The sequence below is a fragment of the Podarcis gaigeae genome, assembly GCF_964106915.1.
Source record: "Podarcis gaigeae genome assembly, chromosome: 5".
NCBI lineage: Eukaryota > Metazoa > Chordata > Lepidosauria > Squamata > Lacertidae > Podarcis > Podarcis gaigeae.
In genome coordinates, this window is record NC_139681.1 from 25,909,405 (window position 1) to 25,933,685 (window position 24,281).

General features: G+C 41.8%; 1 protein-coding gene and 1 long non-coding RNA gene across 7 annotated transcripts in view; one reads left to right on the forward strand and one right to left on the reverse strand.

Moving 5' to 3' along the window:
• The window catches only part of GRID1 (glutamate ionotropic receptor delta type subunit 1), a 703,469-nt gene that overhangs the window by 667,627 nt on the left and 11,561 nt on the right, over positions 1 to 24,281 (forward strand). For 3 of the 6 annotated variants that reach the window (XM_083740291.1, XM_083740292.1, XM_083740293.1), the window contains exons 14-16: positions 11,477 to 11,643; positions 14,585 to 14,825; positions 15,080 to 15,169. In XM_083740291.1, coding sequence (XP_083596417.1) covers positions 11,477 to 11,643; positions 14,585 to 14,825; positions 15,080 to 15,169 — 498 coding nt within the window. Of the gene's footprint in view, positions 1 to 11,476; positions 11,644 to 14,584; positions 14,826 to 15,074; positions 15,170 to 24,281 lie in introns of all 6 variants that reach the window. The other 3 variants (XM_083740295.1, XM_083740296.1, XM_083740294.1) reach the window with 2 other exon arrangements.
• Positions 15,176 to 23,250, reverse strand: LOC310845450. Its single transcript, XR_014564752.1, has 3 exons — positions 23,220 to 23,250; positions 16,800 to 16,875; positions 15,176 to 15,394 (listed from the first exon to the last, which is right to left on the reverse strand). It is a non-coding gene; the product is annotated as an uncharacterized lncRNA (long non-coding RNA).

A 24,281-nucleotide genomic window follows, 5' to 3' on the forward strand; every position in this document is an offset into this window, starting at 1 on the left:
ACTTTTCAATTCAACCAATGACAGGTAGGCTTGTTGTTCCCCTACCTGTCTTTTCAGAGGCCTTACTTCCCCTTTAATCTCATCAACCTTTATGTTCGCCTGTTCTGCTTTTTGATTGGCTTCCACAGCTAATTTATAATTTTCAGCCGTAGCTCCTTGCAGTTTCTCGATTGCCTGGGTGTGCTGCGAAACCTGTTCAGTTAATTTGCCAATAGAGGATGTAGCTTGGTCAATTTTTGATGTTTGATTATCCACTTTTTGATTTAGAACTGCCAGTTGTTCCAAAATTTGTTTCAAGACTGTTTCAGATCCTCCAGTTGCCATATCTTCTGCAGCAGGCTGTACAATTTCCACCTCCTGTGCTGTCAGCACAGTTGGGACAGATGATCTGCGTTGATGAGTTAAAGTTGTTTGCAAAAGTTGCCCAGATTTTTTCTCTTTTTCTTTATCTTTGGCTTTAGCTGCTCTTGTTCTCCCTGAGCCGCTCATTCCACACCTGCCTCTATTCAAGGTCAAATGATCTTTTGTCCCATGAGAAAGACAAGTCCAGAGTATAAACAATTAAACCACAAAGAGTTTCAATAAAGTTCAATTCCCAGGCCGCTATATTTCCACAATCCTCTAGGGGGGGTATTTCAAAGTTTCAAAGAAGGAAAGAACTATTTTCCGCCATTGAAGTTCCTATATTCCCCATGTTTAGATTTTTGTAGTTCCAGAACGCAAAAGGAAGGTTTCCAAAGCTTCCAGTTTCTTATAATCAAGCCACAAGGTGTCAAGAGAGGTCCCAGCAACAATGTTAAACGTTAGTATCTCAGTCTGTACAACAGTTTAAGTCTCTGCTACAATGTCGTCAATTTGACAGCAGTTTGACAGTTCTCTTTTATACGCTGGCAGCCCGACGACGGGGTTACCCCTTCTAACTCCGTTTAGCTCAAAAATAGGGGGAAAGTTCCAGAGGGCAAAAGTCCATAAATTTCACAATTCTTTCCCTTTTTATCCTCAAAATGCAAAGTCTATCAATGCACTCTTTCTTCCACTTTTACAATCCCTTTTAAACACTTCAGCTCGCTTCAGAGCCCTTGCTTTGATCTGATTAGCAGGGTCGGGAGGCGGACTTCCTGTTACTCGCCTCCCGTTTTCAGCCGAATTTCTCCAATTTAGTTAAAAATTTAAGCCCCTTACTCACGGGTATGTTGCTCCAATTGTGATATTTTCAAGAAGAAAGGTCAGCGCTCATCAGCAGCAGCAGCGCGGCTTTGCTTCCACGAAAAGAGCGATGAACTCACAGCGCCGCTCCCCCTTTCACGTTCCGGAGCCTCTTACGAGGCTCCTTCTCCGTTTCTGGGGGGGCTCAAGGCGCCCGCCGAGTCCCACGGCCGCAGGCTCGCTCTGCCTGCGGTTTTTCTTAATGGGTCTCCGCTTTGCCGCAGCGGACGACCCTTTTTCGCGGAGCCCCTCTTCACAAAGTAAAGAGGACCGCCATTGCTGTTTTGTGCCGCCTCCGGAAGTATCTATCTATCCTTTAGTCTTTTTTTCTGTATTTCATAAACTCAATAAAAAAAATTATATATAAAAAAAAAAATAGAGAGAATAGAGCTGATGTTTTGTATTGAAAAAGGACGTAAGCATATGTGAGCCACAAGGTTCCTAATTTAAATACTGCTTTAATCAGATGCTCACTAGGGAAGTCTTAGGCAAGCCACTACCTTTTAGCCTTGGCTCCCCATCTGCAATACAGAGGTAATAACAAGGTTGTTATAGGAATTACAGACATAATCTATGGAGAAATATTCTATATAATTGCTATTTAGTACTCATTTTAAATAGTCATAATTACTGTACTAGAGCTAATTCTTTAGTTTACGCATGAGTTCAAAAATATTAGTGTGAAATCTAGCTGATACAATTGTTCAGCATCATTTTCCCCCCAATAAAGAGAAATTCAAGGGTTTTTGGGATTTCACCCATCATTCAGTTGAAAGGAGTTAAGAAGTAGCAAATTTATTTAGTACCTTTCTTTTTGGGGGTGGGGCTCTTAGATGCCAATATCTCGCAAATCCAGCACTTTCCCCACGAGGTTCCATATTTTGTATGGATTTAAGCAGCGAATTTGCTTCTTGACTTCCAAGTAATTTTGTTTTATAAATTACTGCTTCAGCCTTAAGTATTTGAGGTGGCATTTTATGCCTTTTAATGTTATTTCAGAAATTTCTAGTGGAAACTATATGAAATATGCTTTCTTCCCATTTATCTGACGTTTTTATCAATAAAACACCCCTTCCCTCCCCCCCCCCTGATTGCACATTAGGCTGTCTTCCTGTCACATCCAATCAAACAGTAACATGCAGGCACACATTTGATCAAAAGGTGATAATTTGCAGAATCTAAAATATAAATACCTAAGAACTTTCAATTTCAAAGCGGGGGAATGAGAATGTCTTCTTCATGCCTACCACACTGCTAACTGAGGAAAGAGAGGTGTTTTCTCTGCGTGTCTGAAAAATTGACATAGGGGACATGAGAAACCCTTATTTGATTCCCTCCCCCTCTTTCTTTTTTTCTTTTCCTTTCTCCTCCTGCGATGAGGTTACATTTTAATATTTTAATGTTTCAATATTTTAATATTGTATTTTAATTTTGTTTTTAAGTTATATTCATTCAACTTGTTTTTATTATTGCTTGTTAGCCGCCCTGAGCCCAGCCTTGGCTGGGGAGGGAGGGGTATTAATAATAATAATAATAATAATAGTAATAATAATAATTCAGGGGTGTGAACAGGATTTTCTGGGCCCAATATGCTGTGAATTGGGCTCTTTGCTACACTTGCTGAAAAAAAATGCATATAAAATTTGCATGCACATGTCATATGCAAATTTGCAGGATATAGCCATGGAAGGAGGAATAAAATGGCTACTTGTAATCATATTTTGCTTCCTTTAAACAGAGGGATGCATCATTAGACTATAAAGGGACTTTTCCTGGGTCTCCCCTCTACCCCTGAAAAGTAGTCCAGCTCCAGTGCTTAAACCAATCTTCATCTGGCCTAATTATTACATTTTTGGATGCATGAGACCCACTTGTGTTCAACTGAGCTCCCAGTTTGCTGTGCCATGAACCCCATTAAACACACAGATACTTATTTTTCAATAGACATGTATAGCACTGTAAGCTAACCATACAGTGAGTTTTTAATAAGTGCCTGGAGTTGTCCAAGCATCTTTGCATATATATTTTTCAAATTTTGGAGTGAAGGGGTGGGTGACATCCAATTGGGAGGGAACACACACCCTTTTAGGGAGTGTTGGAACTCAAACTGTAGAGATTCCAAGAAACAGAAAAAGATAAATAAAAATGCAGGGGTGAGGAATACTGCACTGTTTATGACCTCAGGAATTCTTGTCTCCTGGTATCCAAACACCTCACTTGTCAATCACAGTTCTGACTTCACTCTGGCAAAAAGCACTGAAAGGCAGGAACAACCATATTGGTTCACCTGCCAGCACATTTTGGTTCTTAACTTCCTTTACAGGAGACCAATCAGCTTACTTTAAAAAATAAATAAAATCCCAGAGTCTGATGCTTCTGCTGTCTGTAGACTTGGTACATCTGCACCCCCATACCCCCTCTCAACAGAACTGTCCTAATCCCTTATTGACTAAAATGTTTACTGAAACTTTATGACTTCTGTCTAAGTTCCTTGAATGTTTTACCTAGAGAAGTAGCTATGAATTTCATTCCAGATGTTGTTCTTGCGACATTTTGGTAGAGCAGTAGTAAAGACATCGAAAATTATGGTCACAATCTTCTGTTTAATGTTAAAGTGGCAGAGGATAGTTGAAAATGATCTATTTTTATGGTGCAGGCCAGAGTCCTTTATAAACTAAGACCTTCATTATTGATATTGAAGGGGCCAGTAAGCTTAATGGCTGCACTCCAGCACAGAGTTAGGCGCACTTAAACCTGTGGATTTAAAGGGGCTTAACTGTGTTTATTGTGCTGGATTGTGGCCTATTTTGTTTCTCTGCCATATTCTCCATGCAGCCCTCAGTACCACAGTGCTATAAGGGAGGAAGAGAGAGGACAACCTCACAGCTTCCATGTTTTGAGACTCAGACTGGAAAGCTTCTGAGAACGAAAGGGAGAAATTGTGTCCGCCTAGGACACATTCAGCTTGTATGGCAGAGGCTGGAAGAGCAGTATTCTTCTCCGGGCATTGGCTTGTAATAGAAATGGAATGCCTGTGGATGATAATATTTCCCCAAGCACCTATGGTGCAAATAGGAGGCATACTGTAGATAGGGACTATCATTCCTGTCAGCAGATTGCCGGCTCAAGAGAGCAGGTGACAGTAAAAACCCTGAAGCAAGAGACAGATACAAACTAGATGAAGTAAACATGTCTGGTGCAACCTTGTCTCTCAGGTTACATTTGCTCCTGGTTTTGTCTCTATTTAGAAATAACACAACTAAAGCCATGCTATGCTAGTGGTTCATAGGCAGGACTGGGCCTATCTATCACCCAAAGCTATAGGTGGCCAAATTCTAGGACACCACTGGCAGACTAAGAAGGGTTTGTGGCACATCTGGATAGGAGTAGCACGGTCCATTCCACAGGTGGTGGGCATGTCCCCAAATAAAAAAAATTGGGACATGATCTATGAAGAACTAAAAAGAATGCTAAAACACACATTTTTAAAGAAACCTGAAGCTTTCATATTAGGCATTCTAACGATAAGCATCCCAATTGAAAATAAAAGAATGTTTCTTGAGGTACCACTTTAGCTAATGGGGCTGCCGTGCTGCCACTGCACGATTTCTGTTCTTCTCCTGGGGCCAAGTTTTTAACCCAAGGTACTACTTCCGGGTTAGCGGAGTCTATAACCCGAAGTGTTTGTAACCTGAGGGGTTTGTAACCCGAGGTATCACTGTAGCAAAATACAGTAGTACCTCATTGTGAGTCCGCCCCGTTTAGCGTCCATTTCATGGAACATCCACAGCAAACCTGGAAGTACCGGAACGGGTTTGTTGAGCGTCCCTTTCATCGAGTGTCCGGGGCTCCGGAACGGATCCCATACTCAAAACAATGTATCACTGTACTGGAAAAGTGAGTTAATACCAACAAAAGACAAGTGGCAATTAAAGTTGTGAGAGACCCTTGAACTAGCCAAAATGATAGAACTAATAAGAGATCACTCAGGCAACAAGGTAAAAAAGGAATGGGATTGCTTTAAAAACTACCTGACAAAATATGGTTCCAAAGCAATACTTGGTTGTAATTAATCTCACAGATATGTACTTGACTAATTCTTTATCATTTTTTTTATTCTTTATCATTTTTCTTTTTCTTTTCTTTTTATATTTTTTATTTTTATGTATTTTTATTTGTAATGTTTAATTCATGCTTTCTCTGTAATTTTTAAAAATGCAATAATGATAATAATAATATTGGAGTAGGATGGACTACAGCCTGTATTCGCCTCTCCTCTGCTGTGTTGCCGTTTGCTCTCTGGCACAGTACGCTAGGGGCAAAACCACAGTGAGATGCAGAGGGCTGCATACACACCGTAAAAGTGCAGTGGTATCTCTTAGACTGTAGATCTGGCAAATATCACATTTGCCCAAAGGGAAATGTGATAGTCGCCAGAGAGAAGGGCTGTAAGTCCAATGGTAGAGCATCTGCTTTGCATGAAAAAGGCCCCAGGTTTCATCCCTGGTTTCTCCAGGGAGGGCTGAGAATATTCCTTGTTTTGAAAAAGCCAGTCAGTGTGGTCAGTAATGTGCTAGATGTACCAAGGCTTCCAGTGTTCCTAAAGCTTTGGACAACGGTGGACACTTTTGCCCAGGTCTTCTCATTTCAGCCAGAACTCAGTCTCGGCACCTCTCAGGTGGGCGCCATTACCATTATAAGAAAACAAGGGAGGTGTTCATGCTGAGTTCTGGCACGTCTTTTTCTAGAACAACAGTACTGCTATTGTCTGTTCCTCACAACTTTATCAGTATTAGCCACTCTTGTCAGGTTCAGAGGATATAGCTGTGAAAACCATGACCGTTTTGCTCAGGGAAGGAAGCAGTATGCCACCTTCTTCCTGCAACATGTTGTCCCAGTTCCAGATGTGTTTCAGATCCATCAGGCTGGGGTGGCAAGGAAGACACACAGGCACTGATGCTCAGCCATAAAGGCTCATTAGCTTAGCAGGGAGGCTTCAGATGACCAGCCTGATATTACATTGTTCTGATGGTGCATTCATGTTTATGCCATTAGCAATTATCTTGTCACAATTCCATGCACAAACACAGAATTAAATGGAAGTGTGTGTCATATATACTGCATCAAGACTGAACAGTTTTCATCCTGGTTTTGCTTTTGGGACTCCTGGTCTGGCCTTCTTGTTCCCTCTGTGATATTTAACAAGGACCGCCTTTGATTCAGTAGGTGTATCAAGACCAAATCCTTGACAGCTTTACTCCCCTGTTTAAAGGCTAAGAACCTGATTTTGTTTTCAACATTCTGTCATTTCTTCACTCCTCACTTTTATCTTTTGAAATGCCATCAAAGTGTTCAGCAAATATTTGTGACCAAACATCTTTAAGGGAAGTTAATCTAATTACCGTTTGCCTAGATCTCTAAAACAACGTTGGCTAATCCTTATTTCACCCCCCCCATTTTTTCCTGCTTCCCTTTAAGATCCTAACAATTTTGGTGGTGCCAGCTAGCAGGGTGTGGTGGGGAGAAGACATAGTGCTGGGGTGGGCACCCTAAAGCAGATGCAAATACCCCCTCCTCAGTCATCAGATCTATCATTTGATGAGCAGAAAGGGGTTAATAAACCCTCCCCCTCAGCTAATCTGCATGGTTCTAAGTGTGTGTGCATGCACAAGAGTTTGGGGTGGCCACACCCACCACTGGAATGAGGGACCTGGAGGGTTAACCAAGGGTCAATGACCAAAAAAAGACTTAAGGTAAAGGTAAAGGTACCCCTGCCCGTACGGGCCAGTCTTGACAGACTCTGGGGTTGTGCGCCCATCTCACTTAAGAGGCCAGGGGCCAGCGCTGTCCGGAGACACTTCCGGGTCACGTGGCCAGCGTGACATCGCTGCTCTGGCGAGCCAGAGCCGCACACGGAAACGCCGTTTACCTTCCCGCTGGTAAGCGGTCCCTATTTATCTACTTGCACCCGGAGGTGCTTTCGAACTGCTAGGTTGGCAGGCGCTGGGACCGAGCAGCGGGAGCGCACCCCGCCGCAGGGATTCGAACCGCCGACCTTTCGATCGGCAAGTCCTAGGCGCTGAGGCTTTAACCCACAGCGCCACCTGCTGTTGGTTAAAGGTGGAAGATTGTAAACAGCTGGAATGGGATTTTCCTATACAGTGGTACCTCTGGTTACGTACTTCATTTGTTCCGGAGGTCCGTTCTTAACCTGAAATTGTTCTCAACCTGAAGCACCACTTTAGCTAATGGGGCCTCCTGCTGCCACCGTGCCGCCGGAGCATGATTTCTCTTCTCATCCTGAAGCAAAGCTCTTAACCTGAAGCACTATTTCTGGGTTAGTGGAGTCTGTAACCTGAAGCGTATGTAACCTGAAGCATATATAACCCGAAGTACCACTGTACAGGGGTGGGGGCGGGAGAGAGAGAGAGAGAGAGAGGCAGGGAGGTGGCAAAGATATTCTGGTTTTATGTTGGTTTTTACTGATACGGTTTTTCGCCAATGAATTTTAGAAATATTGGTTCCGTGAGTGAATGGACTGACAGTTCTCTTTTGGAGTCTTCTGACGCACTGCACAGAACTACATTTCCCAGACTTTCTTGGGGAGAGGAAATTAAATGATTAAATCATAGTAAGAGCCAATCTGAACATTATGGTAAAGACAGGTGCGGTGCATCTGGTTCCCCCTCTGCAATGACGAATAGAACCTGTCTCATAGATAGATCAAATTTCTGTGCTTGCCTGTCATCAGCAAGCGAAAGCAAGGAGATGCCTTGTGCTGTGTGACGTCGGGACACTGTGTGGCTTCTACTGCATGTTAAAGAGACTGATTCATATAGCAGCAGTTTTAGCACTTGGCATGTGATTACAATAACAACTAATTTGGTCCCCAATTCCTGATGTAAATTTGCAGAACCATATGCAAGAGAGAAAAAAACCACCCAAAAGAAAAAGAAACATCCATATGCCTTTTTTGCGGGGGGGGGGGGTGTTCTTATTTAATTACACATTCAAAATTATTGCTTCCCTGAACCTGATGAGAAAACAGAAATGATCTAAACTTCCTTTTAATAGCTCGGGAGCCTGCATTTATGATTACTCATTTATTTGCATTAAATTCACCAGCCCATCTGTTCCACTGTGCTTTGTACATTCACTGGAGACTTAAAAACATATTACTTAAATGTATTAGGAAGTCAATGATTACTTTAACCAAGCAAAGCAATCGGGTTTCTTCTCCCTGAATTCCCATCCAGAGACAGTTCTTACATCTTATGTTAACGAAAATGATTTACATTCCTCATGCGCACAGCTTGCAGTCACTGCTTGGAATCCCAATTAGAGCTGACATTTGCGGACGAGAGATGTGTAGGTGTGTACTAATATAAGTAAATATTAGCCACAAGTGAAACTCGTGGGAGAATTTGGTTCCTTTAGCCTACGATGTCACAAGAGAAAAGCTTCCTTAGAATAACTAAACTTCTGATAGTTGAAGTACTCTACTCTTTTCCGAAATAAAATGAGGCTTGTTTCATTCTTTCACCCAAAAAGTTTTACTTTGTAACAGGGGAAAAGCACACCACAAAATTTAATGAAGAATTAAAGAGCGTTATTGAATCTATTAACGAAGTGTAAATATAAAACATTTACACTTCCCGCACCTTCCAGGTAGTGATGGGTGAACTAGCCTTGGCTCAGTTCCAAATTGGCTTGGCATTCTTAGTTGGTATTTTGAAGTAGTTGGGGTGTGTGTGTGTGTGTGTGTGTGTGTGGATGCAGGAAGCTTGCTTATTTTCAGAAAGCTCCCTCTCAGCCTATAATAATGAATTTCAGATATGGATGGTAGACAGCTGCCACATCTCTGCGGAAAAGCAATTGGGAGAATTGACCCAAATAATAAAACTGACCCCAAACACGCTTGTAAGTTTTAGTTTCACTTGCTATTTTCAAATAGCATCTCTATTTTCAGTGAGTTTTCAACTCATCCTCAAAATCTTGGGGGGTTCCCCCCCCCAAATTACAGTAAAGCCCACTAAGCCTGGTTTTTAAGGCTCCAGGAAACTCTGCTGCCCCTGTAGATAAGCCTTCGGAATCAGGGAGTTATCTGAACCAAATAAGTCCCTATATATATGCTCTGTAAGGACTCCTCCTACCCCATATGATAGGCAAGAATGATGCCCTAGCACCAATCCCAGATCTAAGGTTAGCTGCATGGGCAGAGGGAAGGTTTACAATAAGTAAGCTCATCCATCTACTAGCCATCACATACTTACAAGATCCTTCACTTAATTTAGCAGGACACTTAAACAGTTCTTGCAAGTCACTCATATGTAGAAGGTATGGGTGGGGGGCATACCCTTTTTTTAAAACATTATCTTGGAAGGTTGTGGCTCTCATCTCTCCCTCGTAGTGGCTACTTTTAATCAAGCTGGCTAGACATAATTGGTTTGATGAAATGGTCATTAGGGCCACTTTCGATACACGAACTAGATCTCTTTGACAAGACATAATTTGCTCTGTCTTTCACTCACTGTGTTACTGTTTCACACAAAGAGAGATTTTGGCAAGTCACCCCAAATTTCTTTCAAAAACACATTGATATATGAATATGACATTGATATGGAATTTCCCCCAAAATAAAACTTGAGGTGAATTTTAGGAGTCCTTCTACATTGGAAAGCCACTTCCGCCCTGCAGAGGAGGTGGGATTGCGGGCGTCACGGCCCCACCAAGCGCGCTGCGACTGGAGCCCAGCCCCCGCATGATTGGGGGAATTCCCAGCCACGTCACCTCCTGGCGAGCCAATCAGCTGGCTCCAGAGGCATGGCCTGCCCTATTTAATACAGGCACAACTGGGGATCTCCCTCTTTTCCCGCCTACCACCTGTTTTCTCACCCTCCCGCCCTTTAATGTTCTTGTTCCTTGACCTTGCTATGGACCTTGGTTGGTCGCTGTTGAGGGGCCTGGTAGGAATTTTTCCACTTGGCAAATTGGCACTGGCCACTTGCTTTTCACCTACCTTGTACCAAATCTTGACAATTTTCTGGGTATTGGCGGTTAGGTATTGGTATAGTTCTGTAGATGGAAGAGGGGAGGAAGCACCATCTCCTGCCCTGCATATTGAAGGGTAGTCTGATAAAGGATTCCGGGGGGGGGGGGGGTCCTGCCCAAAGCCTATTGAGGTGAGGGCCTAAGGCACACCCCTATTGGTGACCCCGGCGGAGTTCCTAGTTGATGTGCACCAGCAGGACTCCCCCACTGGTCCCCAATTCCTGATGTAAATTTGCAGAACCCTTCCCGGACTTCAAGCGGATGGGCTGAAGCCGGATGTAGTAGGTTAGGACCAATGCCTAAGCCAATACTGCTCATCACCTGTAACCAATAAAGTTGTGGCCTTATTTAGCCCAATAACCTTAATAATTGTGTCATGTGTCTTTATATCCCCTGGGGGGTGGGCGGGAACTCACCATGCAATTTTACATAAGCCACATTAATTTGTGAGCCTCTCCCCCCCCCCCCCCGCAACGTGAAATTTGAAGCAACTTTGAATTGATAGTTCTGTTTAGCTTAAACATAGATTGGAAATTAAGGAGAAGTTAAAAGAATGTTGATCTTGGGAAATTTCTTATGGCTTTTTTGGGGGGGGGATTTCATATACAGGTATGTTACCACTAAATGTTACACAGTGAAAATTGAGGTGAATTTGAGAAGACCTGGGTCTGGCAAAATGTATTTGGTGATTTTAAGACATTCTTAAAATACATGCGGCCTGTGTTTCATAAGCTCAAAAATGGAAAATGAGTGAGGTCCCAACTAAAGAAGAATGACAACTTAAGCTTACAGGATATGCACAGGTTGCAGACTTAATATAGAATAAGAGAACAAGAAGAACATATGTTTGGAGAAAAATGGAAAAATTTATTGAATATATGGGGGGGGGGTTGTGTACACTTGAAAACATTGGCAGCAGTAATATAAATTCAACAGTGTAAATAAGTTTTGATGGATGTAATAATGGAATACTGAATGGCTTAGTTTTTGTAAAATATGCAGGGATTTATGATATGCAAAATGAACCAAGAAGAAGGGAAGTCACTGGTATTTTAAAGATGTTTAAATGAGTACTCTACATAGTAAAACAGGAAAAAAATTATATTAAAATGAGTAAAAAATAGTTCTCTGTTCAAAAACTGATAGCTTTTGAAAGAGAATGATAACATTCTATCCAAGTTAAAGATGTGTCTGAAAGTTTTGTTCCTTGTTTTTACAGGCAAAGAAAGGCAACTACGCATTCTTGTGGGACGTCGCAGTAGTGGAGTACGCGGCATTGACGGACGATGAGTGTTCCGTGACAGTCATTGGAAACAGCATCAGCAGCAAAGGATATGGGATAGCACTCCAGCATGGCAGTCCATACAGGGATCTCTTCTCCCAAAGGTAATACAAAAGTGCTCGGGCTTGAACCCCTTCCCCAAGCCGAGTATCGCATTTGCTGGCATTTAGACCCTTGGCTAATCAGCTGCTTCTGGGTGAATATCGCTTGTAGCAATGCATTTCAGTTCTGTCGCTTCTTCAGGGTCACAGGATGGCCCATCTGGTTTTCAATTCAGGTGAGTATGGGGGACGCAGGGACAGAGGGGCAGTCCAGCCCTTTCTAAATTAGGGCTAGTTCACAGGCAAAGAACTGTGGGAGAGTAGAAAATCACGGCTACAAATTAATGAAAACTGTCAAGTGGGGAATAATCAGTGAGAAATGTGTGGTGTATTATTCTATGCTCAAAGGTAGGCAAATTCACAGCAACAAACCCAGGTTTGCTGCTCAACAGGAAGCTGCGGTCAACCCTGTCTCTCTAATGAGTATACCTGTATGATAATAAGTTTCCGAGCACCTTTTTGCCACATTCATAATTCATGCTTCTTGCTCTGCTCTTTAAAATACCATATGTATATTTTAAAAGCATAATGGGTTGGATCCATATTTAGCCTTCTGCAAAAGGAGGCTTCTTCTACTAGCAGAAAGAATAATTTTTTGACATTCTGTGAGATCGCCTCCAAAATAAGCTAACAGAGAACCAGAATTACCATTGCATTAGGGCAAGTCCTGAACAACATGTCACCTTCATAATCAATATGTGCAATAGTGATTGCTTTTGGTTTAGTGTGTCTTACTTTGGAAACAAAACATGAGCATTCCTGGAAGTCTGAACTGACAATTTACGTGGAAAGCGGAACAGGTGGTTACCTTGCTGAGCAGCACTAGCTAATATACCGTATTTTTCACCCTGTAAGACACACTTTCCCCCCTCCAAAAATGAAGGGGAAAATGTCTGTGTGTCCTATGGGGCGAATGCAGGCTTTCGCTGAAGCTTGGAAAGCGAGAGGGGTCGGTGCGCACTGACCCCTCTCTCTCTGCAGTAAGCCTGGGCAGCCTGCTTGTCTGGAGCGCGGGGCACCCTGAAGCAGAGCGCCCCGCCCTTCGGGAAGCTATCCACAGCCTGGGGAACCCGCAGGAGTTCCTGCAGGGCTCCCTAGGCTGCGGATAGCAGCCTGCTGCACGGAACATGGGGTGGCCTGAAGCAGAGCGCCCCGTGCTTCGGGCAGATCTCCGTAGCCTAGGGAGCCCTGCGGGAGTTCCTGCGGCTGGGGGGGGGGGGATATTTTTTTTTCTTTATTCCCCCCCCCAAAAAAAAACTAGGTGCATCCTATGGGCCAGTGCATCCTATAGGGCGAAAAATACAGTAATTTATCCTGGGAGTGTGGGATTGCATCACGGGCACATGGGGATGTTTCCAGAAGCAGGAAAGGAAGGAGATGGCATATGTTACAGTTTTCACTCTGCAGAAATACTTCCACTCTTCTGTCCTATATATAATGCTCTTATATTCACTCTCATCATGATAAGATCAGGTTCAAGATGGATCTCCCTAAACTATAATCAAGTAGCACTTGACTTATACCACAGCAATTTTGGGGGCTATCCAGTTCAGTCAGAGCTTTTGTCTGTTGGCATCCATCTGTCTCAAGTGTGCCATTGAAGGTAAAGTCAAATAACTGGAGAGTTACAGTGCCTGTTGTGGCTGTAGAGACCAGTATGGTAGAGATATATTTTATTATAGCTGGGGCAGATGTGTACTTGACCAAGCCTGCGTGAGTCAGAGCAGCCTAGTCTTGATTATCTGTGGATCGCCAGGATCTCAGGCAGGGCTGTTTGACATCTTCAACTATCTGCTAGTTTAGGATTGGCAGTGGTTCAATGGAAAATAAATTCCCCACCACCACACTTGAATTTCTGTTTCCCACAATCTCTTTGGAGGAGTACAAAGCTGTTGTCAACGACTGGTATGATCCTTAAACAGAAGCACTCCTGGAGATTTAATCATCAGAGCATCTTCATGAAGTTTGCAGTTTTTCCCTGTTGTGCCTAATTCAGGGGTTTTCATGCCTGTCAGTTGTCAAACAAAATGGGGCTATGCATATGTAAGTGCTCTCTTAAGTCTTGCTGTGCTGATATGCAGTACTACAGAAGCTGATTTGCAGGAAACCATGCCTAGCTCTACAGTTACCTGTTGGCTTTTGTTCGGGGGTCAAGGCTGCTTCCCATCCCAATTTTGCCAGTGTCCATTGTTTTCTGTGTCCACATCTCACTACCCCAGAGTAAAAATCTGGCAGGACAGGAACTTGGCAGGCATTGTTAATCTATCCAGTTCAGTGTATGATTTGGAGCTCTTGGGACCTAGAACTATAACAAGGTCAATTTAATAAACCAATGAAAATGATAGAGTATGCCTGTTCAGCCCTCTCATTGTGCAGGGAGGGGACAGGTTGGGGGTTCTCTGCTGTACCTCTTCTGGCTATCAGATTTAGTATTCTAAGCTCTCAATGTCTCTTAGTCAAGCCTTTCTTCATGGGCTGTTTTGTTGAGTAAGGTCTAACTGGTCACAGCTGGGGGTTGCTTTTCAACAGGGAGATGCTTCTGAACTCACAGGTGAGGCTTCATTTGTACTAAGTAACGTTCTCAACATTATTTTTGACCATTATGCATGGCACCAAGATAATGCTGAGGAAAGACTTGTGCCACAGTTTGCTTAACAGCAACGGTAGCACCATTTCCACCCCACAAGTGCATCAGTGGATCCAACCCAATATGTTGAGAGGCCCTTACTTATTCACAACTTTCTGAGTGTGTTGTTAATATTGATTCCTGCAAAATTTTACAGTGTTCACATCTCATTCATTGTGCAATTGGGTATACATTTCTTTGGTAGCACAAACCTTGCCAATTGTCAAGTTTATATTCTTTCAGTTGCAGATTTCCTCTGTGCAAGCTTTCCTTGTCGAAATATAATGCTTGTGGTTTTCCCTAAAATGATCTCTGCAGGATCTTAGAACTACAAGAAGCTGGATACTTGGATGTGTTCAAAGAGAAATGGTGGCCACGAATGGGACGCTGTGATCTGAACAGCCACACCAACGCACAGACGGATGGGAAGGCCCTGAAGCTTCACAGTTTTGCAGGGGTCTTCTGCATTTTGGCAGTGGGCCTGCTCCTGGCCTGTTTGGTGGCAGCCCTGGAGTTGTGGTGGAGCAGCAACCGTTGTCATCAAGAGACACCCAAAGAGGTCCATAACTTTTATTCTTATCACAATTAAGTGTAGAGAATGTAAAACTTACATCAAACTGAAGCTGTGGAAATCCAGTTCACTGGATTACAATTGCAGATAATTACATTTAAGCACAGGTTTCTTTCTTTTTAAAAAGTTATATCCCTTTTCCATATTTTTTTTATAAAAAAAATCCCTAATGTTTGTGTTTTATGGAAGGTACCAAAATGTCAGCTCTGGCAACTAAAGTCCTGTATTTATTTATAGAGCAGATACAGCCTGGGCAGCAGCAGCACTGCAAACATTCCCACATTGCCCCACCATTGTGCCTCAACCTTGCCATGGAGAGACCATCTTTAGGGGTAAGAGAGTAGCTCAGGCACCATGCCTTTGGCCCCCACTGTTAAAACTGACAGACAAGGATGTTTAGGGCTGCCTTAAATACACAGATTCAACACCTCCTGATTCTTGCAACAACAACAAAAATCCCATGTTTACCTGCTGGCCAAGCCTGCACCACATGTCACCTGCTCCTCGACCCCAAGGACTGCTTTTTGCCCTTCTGGTTTGGTGTTAAAATACTCGACCTGGAATATGGGAAGATTGAGAGCAAGTGTAAGGCTATTTACCTCACTTGGGGTCCTCATCTGATCTTTTGGTTAAGGCAATAGAAGCAATAATGCAGTCACCAGGTGACATGAATCTTGAGTAACAAGCTAGATAGGTCAGGTGGAATCTAGTGACTTCAAACCATTTAATAGTTTAACTATATATTTTTTTAACTTGGGTGTACGCAACTCATGATTCACAAAGACAGCTCAAATATAGTCATGTATTGTGATCTCACAGGAGCTAAACCACCCTTCCTGTCCCATTTTTTTGCAGTCCTAGGTAAACCACAAGAGCATGAGGTTTATTGAGCTTCTAGTAGGGTCTGTGTTCAGCTTGGTGAATGATTTTATTTTGGGGGGGGAGGGTGCATATGAAAGCCACTGAACTTGTTGGTTGTGAAATGGGGACTTGAGTAAGGCCCTTCCCAGGTGTCTTCTGCCACCATGGAGAGATTATTTCATTCCAAGATGTGAAGTCTCTATGGTAGTTAGTTGCTGTTAGCTGATAAAGCAGTCAGAGAGGGATTGCAGAGGATGATGTCAAAATACGGCAGCAAGGAACTTCAGTATGTTCCCATGTGCTCTTATGTAACTCAGTTTTCTTTGTGAAGGAAAATATCCCTTTACAAAGGAAGTGTGGGAGCAGTGCATAATAAGGCAAGGGCTTTTAGAGAAATATGTAATGCTGTTTTCCTTTGTGTGAACAGATGAATGAATCTTTATTCCACTCATTAATAACACAATAAATCATTCAGGCCCCATCACTGGTTGATGTGTCCCCCCCCCCCTTTCTTGTCTCTTTCTAAAAATAATACTCTTCAGAGCTAAATGAGCGGCTTTTAGTTAAGTATCTCTTATAGTCAGAATATGAAATTGCCTGTTATCAAAGGTTTTTCTTGCAAATATTTCAAAGCAATAATAATCAACCTGTCATAACCATATCGTGCAAAGAGACAGCATCTGTTTGCATCTGTTTCAATCTTTAACAACCTCACCTCTCTGTTGGGCTTTGAGACATTAAGGCACTTTAACCTTCTTTTCATCTTGAACAGATGCTTTGTACCAGAGGGTTATGACAGCAGCCACACCCCGACTGGGGAAGAACACAGGGCCTATCACTTTTAATTTTTATTTCTGAATAGCCAGAGCGTTGCACTAATTGACATGCCTACCACATACAAACTGATGGGAAGGCTTATATTCTATAATGCTACTTGTCATTAACATTCCACTTGTCTGGATTTCCTACTTGTTCATTCAATTTGTCCTCCAAGTCTTCAGCTACCATGCTTCACATCCAAGTCAGAGAAATCATTTTGTATGTAAGTCCACTGTGCATTCTTTTCAAAGGGAACTTTTTTTGGTAAAAAAAATAACTTACTTAATTTGCTCACGTAGCCAAGAGTATCATGAATCCATTTCTTATTCACGAAGAGATGATGTGTGGAGAAATCCATCTATGGGCAAAGACACATTATTAGTATGAAGGCTGAAACCTTTAGTTCGTTCAGTTAATAGTGAGTGAACTAAAACTAAATTGAACTGAACACTTTAAAGTTCAGTCTTCTGCATGTTCATGGCAGTAGGGATGTTTGAGGAATTTGCTCTTTGTGGATTCCGATTCAAAGTAGCCTCTTAGACATACTGTAGATATTTTTTGAATTTTTCAGTTCTCCAAAATTGTGATGCAGTTCTAAGTTCAAAAGACACACCCAAATGTGTATTATATATATATATAGTGTGCTTTGGGATTTAAAAAAGCCTATATAAATGCATACTATGAAGTAATAAAAAAAACTATTTAGTGAGAAAATAGATTCAAAAATACCATTCAAATACAAGTTCTCATGCATTATTATTATTATTATTTATAAAAAAAAACCTCTGCAAATTAATGAAGAGGTGGGACATAACCTCTGAATAAACCCTTGTGAAACTGACTCATGAAATAAATGCTGATTTGCCCTGTCAGTGTTGCCCAACTTTCAGGGCACAACTAGACATGATGTGGAAGAAATATATAAACCAACTGTGTCCCAGAGGTTGTTTTTTTATCTGAATGCAGTGGGAAAAGGCCTCATACAGAGCTGTGGAAAATGTGGCAGTAACATTTCTCTCCCACAGCATTTTCCTGACTGAAATTTCCCCCTGTGGCTGCTGTTTGTCCTGTAGGGAGAAACCTACAGTGCAATTTTAATCAGGACAAGAGAATTAGAAGTAGGGGAGAGATTAAGTTGTTCTGTCCCCCAGAATCATAGCCCTTGTTCTATTAACTTTTTAAAAAATGGGTCATGGATTTCCTTCATCAAATCTACTTTCCCTATATTTGGGCAAGTAAATCCATTGAAGAAAGTAGGAACCGTTTCTGAGAAAACTTTGATAGGATTAGGATGTTAGTTGATGGTGTGGTGGTGGTGGGGAGGCAGCCAGGGTTAATGAGAACAATGTTTAATTGATACATTTATAAGTTAAATATTTAGACCTTTTGTTCTAGAATGCCACTTTAAAGAGAGAGAGAAATGTATTAAGGATTGTCTTTCTTTCCAAGGTTCACTCACTTCACTATCTCAAAATGGCACCTATAATGAATTAGCTGTTGGTGATACATGCACACTTGTATAAATTGAATCCATTATTGGTTGAAATGCAAAATATTATTTATAATCAGTGGGCGGATGACCAATTAAAACACATGCTTTCTACCCTGCATTTCTCACCACTTCGAACATGGTGGGTTCTTGGTGCAAAATGGAATTGCTGATTTAGTTCATTCAAATAGGGCCTATTTTACATCTTGCCAAACTGCCAGGTACATTTTTCTGAAAGGTGTGCCCAAAGTGTATCTCACACAACAGCCTTCCTCAGAAGTTGCTGGAATATAACCTCCATGGTCCACAGCCAGAATAGTCAAGGATAATGGGGATAGTCCAACATCTGAGAAAGCTGCCATACTATGTGTGAATAATGCACAACTTTTTTAAAAAGTATGTCTACATGTGGATGCATGTACTTCAATTCATTGTCTGAAACCAGTTTCAGACATTTTGAGCTGGCAATACATGCACGGCCCATCACAGTGCATTTCACTCCTGCCTGTGTTGTGCTGGCGGTAGCCAGGGAGTCGCGATGTATTGCCAGCTTGCCCATCTGCCTGTCTGCATGTTTGCCTTTGCCCAAGCAAGTTAGGCGGGCTGCCTCTTTCCTCCCGATCAGTCGCAGGAAGAATGAGGCAGCCCACCTGCTTGTAGGCAGGCAGATGGGAGAGAACCTTCTCAGGCTCCCTCTGCTGAGGCCAGGACTGGGCTGTGGAGGGAGCGAGTCACTAGGAACTCCTTTAACTGAGCAAGCAGGAAGCTTCCTTCCCTTCCTCCTGGTCGATTCTCCCTCCCTCCCGAGCCCAGCCACTTTTTCAGATGTTTTTGGTGTTCGGGCATTGTGATATATCACAATGTTGAAAACCAGATACCATCCAGCCCTAGTCCTCAGAAGTGGTTTTTATTTTACAAGATATACCTGGAGTAGCTCTACTATTTTTGTAATATGCAAAGGGATTTTGAGAGGCATTTCCTTTCAGCCGTAATATCAAAGAGTGCCACTATTTAAAATAATATAATGAAAAGTCCTACCTATACAAAGTTCTTACAATGCAACACAGCGGTCATATTATTTCCCCAAGCACACGTAATACAAACTATGCCCCAAAGTTGTAGCCAAATACAAAAACAAATGGTTAAATAGAGGTCAACTTCTTTTTATATCAAGGTATTCAACTCTCCATTCATTTGGGAAGGGGGCTTTTTCGCCATTCTTTGCTGTTTCTCATTGTTGGGATTCTTTCTTTGTCTGCTTCTTGCACAGAATTCCAATGGGCTTCTGATTGTGTCCAGCTTCACTAATGCTTTGGAATCTGCAGTTTTGCTAATAGGACTGTCTCTTGGAATTGCCAGAGCCTAGTCATTGCTTGCTAAATGCTCTCTAACATTGCAAAATGCTAACCACCCATTTCTAAGATCTGCTTTGCCAGCAAGTAGGCACTTTGCATAGCCCACGCTCACCGGCCACTGTAGCAGTGCAGAATTTCAATCAACTATGCCCTGCAAGCACTGCAGGGATCTTATAGCCAGGATTTTAAGGCAAACCAACCATGGAAGATTTGATTGAAACATTTCGGGGGAATTTCCTCCTGGGGAGTATATTTTTAACCTAAGTTCAGTAGGAGGTGATACTTTAAGAAATGAAAAATGGATTAATAACTTTGGGTAGATCACAGAAACAGACAACTCCTCTCTAAGGTAGTATCTAGGCAGAGGAAGCCACTTTGATGCTGATCATGGCATGACTTGCAAGCTATTCACTGCCTTGGCTACTTTTAGGTCTGAGATGGGGAATGTGTGACCTTCTGGATTCCCACTTCTGTCAGTACCAGGTAACATGGCTCATGATCAGAGATGATGGGAGCTGTAGTTCAACAATACCTGGAGAGGGACAGGTTCCCCATCATTTAGGTCATTGTTCCATCTTGAGATTATGGATGGTGCTTACCAGGGCTTTTTCAGCTGGAACTCAGTTCCGGCACCTCTCAGGTGGGCGTCATTGCCATTGTAAGAGAACAAGGGAAGCATTCATGGAGAGTTCTGGTACGTCTTTTTCTAGAAAAATAGCACTGGTGCTTACATTTATGAAGTTCCTAGATACCTTACAGCTCCCTATCATCAGTTTGTTATTGAGTTTTCGCCTGATAAGGATAAAAAATAATGCACACTGAACCGTCTAAACCTGTCCTAATTAATAATCTAATTTACATCATAATTTTATAGCAGTTCCTAGGGAGTCCCAGAAATTACTATCAAGGAGAGAGGCCCTCGGGCACATTTCAAGCCATCAATAAATCCTATTTTGCAATCTGTTGCGGCCATCAGTTAAAACAGGGTTTTTATGTAATCACATTGGGAAGGTAAGATGTAAAGGAGGACAGGTTCCCAGTACCCTTTATCAGTTGTGTGGAAAAGGGACTTTCAACAAGGCCACCTTTAAATACTGTACTGGATTCAGCTTTGCTAAGTATATTTCCCCACTCCCTAACCTTCATTTTGCTGTGTAGCTGTTAGGTCCGCTGCTATTAGCAGCTGAAAGCAACTTGTGTTTGCCTAACTGCTCCTAACTGCATGCACACGAAAGCTCATACCAAGAACGGACTTAGTTGGTCTTTAAGGTGCTACTGGAAGGAATTTTTTTTGTTTTGACTATGGCAGACCAACACGGCTACCTATCTGTAACTGCTCCTTATCAGACCGTGTGAAAAACATTCTACTAGAATGTCTTTTGCCTCTTAGCAGCTTTCAAAGGGCCAATAGTGAGATTAGCACTGCAGGAGCTAAAATACTGGCATTTTGTTATTGTCAGTGCCTTCACTCATCTTCCTGCAAACCAATATTTTTTTGAAATCAGTGCACAAGGCTCTAGTGTGCAAAGCTTTTGAACTAGAGATGACCTGTTCCTACAGGTTTGCCTCTGGCACTGTAGGAGTGTCAACCATTTTTATCTTTTTTAAATCTTTTTTCTTTTTACAAGCCTAACCAGGTTTACATGTTTTGTGCCTTATTGTGATCTCTAATGCCACAACCATCATAAATACAATTGTATTGGTATTTTTCATGAATATTTTAAACTGCCTAGAGCTCTTTTGTTCTAGTAAGTGGTATATAATGTTTGATGTATCAACTAAAAGAAAACCTCCCCCTTTCAGTGTATTTAGCTTGAATAATACCATAGCTATTAATGATGGGTGTATTCTAACCTACCTCAAAACATTTGCATCCTAAAAACTCCTGCTGTCTTAGAGTCAAGCTTCACAAGTGACAGTCCCATGTAATGTATCCAGTGATGGACAGTATCACTTCAAACTGTGTGTGTGAAATGTTTGAATGATCCCTCTTTCTGAACAAAAAAACTGTCTGCATATTTAAAGCAAGTATGCAAGGGAGAAGGACAGGCTACAAGTATCTCTCAAACATGCTGATTTTGTATTTGCAAGAAATATTTCACGTATGAGCATTCAATTATTTGATCTTTCTCCTGTATGTGAGGTGTGAATTGCTCTCACGCTTTGTTTTATTTACTGAAATATTTGCTAGCATCTCTGCAGCCTGGGCTCGCCGAGTGGTGCACAGCATAAAAATGAAAATACAATAAATACAATGCATTTGATCACCCAGCAAATTGCACTACAAATTAGCATAAAATCATAAAAACTAAAGAAAAGGCTAGGGGAAATTGTTCACCTGGCACTGAAGAGAGACTTGATATTGGTGCCAGGTGTACACTACAGAGCTATGTTACTTGCTGATTGGGCTCCTCAATAAATGGACTAAGTTGGAAATGCTGTTCTCCATGCAATCTAAAGTAGTAGAGTCCAGCAAGGAATACATTGCATGGGATTTCTGATCATGTAGAATAGCTGCCAGAAGGAGGAACATTCCTTAGGGACTGAAAAAAAAATAACACCACAGGTTCTGCATAATGGTAGCCATTGTGTACCACCTGGATCCATTGTACTTAGGCATGTATCACCTCCATTTTTATTTTATTTTTTTTAAAAAAGCACAACTGGGGCATTCATGCACTTTCAGAGTAGAAAATTAGCTGAACTGTTTTGGGAACTGGGTCCTTCCTTCTACTTAAAAATGAAAACACTGAAGACAGGCACCATGGTGCTCTCCAGATGTTGTGGACTCCCACCATCACTTTGGCCATGCTGGCTGGAGCTGATTGGAAGTGTCTTTCTCAACATCTGCCAGACAACAGGTTGACAACACTCAACACAGACTATCACAGGCGTTGGCAAACCTGACCCTCCAGATGTTTTGGGACTACAACTCTCATGATCCCTAGCTAGCAGGACCAGTGGTCAGGGATGATGGGAATTGTAGTTCCAAAACATCTGGAGGGCAGAGTTTGCCTATGCCTGGTCTATTATCTCTCTCTTTTTTGCCATTTCACCACTGTCTTCTCCCCCAACCCACCCTATTGCTGGCTGTTTTTCGTTTTACTGTTTTGTTTTTTCCAACTTGTGTTCCCTACTCCATGTGAAGAAAATACAAGATTTTAAATATATATATATTCCCCTTCATTGTATGTTTATATTTTACATTGCTTTTTAAATTATTATTTTTATGTATTTCAATCACATCTGAAATCTGTGTACTTTTTTTGCTAAAATTTCTCATATAAATAATCATCTGTATGTATCACTGCATTGTACTTTAATTTTCTAAGATGAAATAAACTTTTGGGAGCAGGAAATAATAATAAAAAATGTCACTGGCAATACAGGGCAGTAGAACAGTAGTACGCTAGCTACTACACAGGGCCAATTCACATGTGCAGCCTCTTAAATTTTCATTGCTTACAGTCCAGTCCTGTCTACAGACTGTCTACTCAGAAGTAAGTACTCCAGAGTTCAGTGGGGACTCAGAGTACAATGGGGTTTGGCATGAAAAAAATGTGTTCACTAGGATAAATTCACACCAAAATGCTGGTGAATTTTTGCGAGGAAATTCACAAATTGTGGCAGAAATCTAGAGAGCAGAATTTAAGATTTGGAAAAAAAATGAGAAACTGGGAGAACTAGCAGGTCCTTCTATCCCTAATTGCAGCCGTAATTGTGGTTAGATGACTGAGAGTTTGAATTTATCACTGATTCCATCAGAAAGTAATGTGTTTGAGGCTCTGTAAAATGGTCACACGCACTGGAAGCAAGTTATCACTTGTTAAACAATGGCCTGTATTCACTTATACTTACTAAGACAGATTTCCACCCAAACAAGCTACCTTGGAATGTGGAATCTCCTGTAGATTCCAGAGTGTAGATAAAGAATGGAAGTCATTCTACTCTTCTCCAACACTTTTCAGAGAAATATCAGCTTATCATGAGCTCTTTACTACCATCTGAATGGAGTTCCAAAACTACCATGCAAATAGAACTTGAAGAGCTGTTGAAAACCTGGCCATTTGACAAACAGTTTTTTTGTGATAGGTGGTTGGATAATTCTCGGACATACAATCTTAAATCAAGGTACTGAACTGTTTAGAAATCTGGACTACTCTAATCTACCAGCATCTCTGTTCCAGGGGAAGAGTGAGGAATAAGGGGAGGGGGTGATTTACGTGTTCCGACTGCAACTTTCCAATACACGAGACAAGGAGGGCACTGAATGGCCCAGCCATGTTATGAAATACTATGAGTTAAGCTCTGTACTAGGCTTAACTTGTACAGAGAAAATTATACCAAAATAAAATCCTGTTCCAAGCAAATGAGACACAGCTGCCGGTCATCGAAACACCTGCCAACATGCACACAATTTGAAATACTTTCCTACGTTGGACTCAGTGGTTACTGTGAGCCTGCCTTCACCACCAAATAAACATATAAAGCACTCCTACAATGTAGCGCTAATTGAGATTACCTAATTTATTGGTGAAAATTGTATACTTCCTTTCTTTTCCAATCTACAATTCTTTTTCGGTATCCAAAATGGTGAAGAAAATAGCATTTTAGAGTATGAAGTACACCAAAATTAAAAATGAAAACCTCCAACAGAACCAGACAAATTAACCTGGACCGTGCCAGTCACTTTCAGTAGTTTGGGTGCATTTTTAGTGTGTCATTTATGTCACAAATAGGAAATATCTGATTTGGCTGATTGAAGGCAAACTCGTGACTGAGCGCACAACTCCGCCAAAAAAATCAGAAGTGGGAGGCAACCAGTTCATGCCACTACTAATTCCAGGCCAGGTCACACGGAAAAACATACCTTGATTTGTTTGAATGGTTTTACTCATATTCCAGATGATATGTACTATC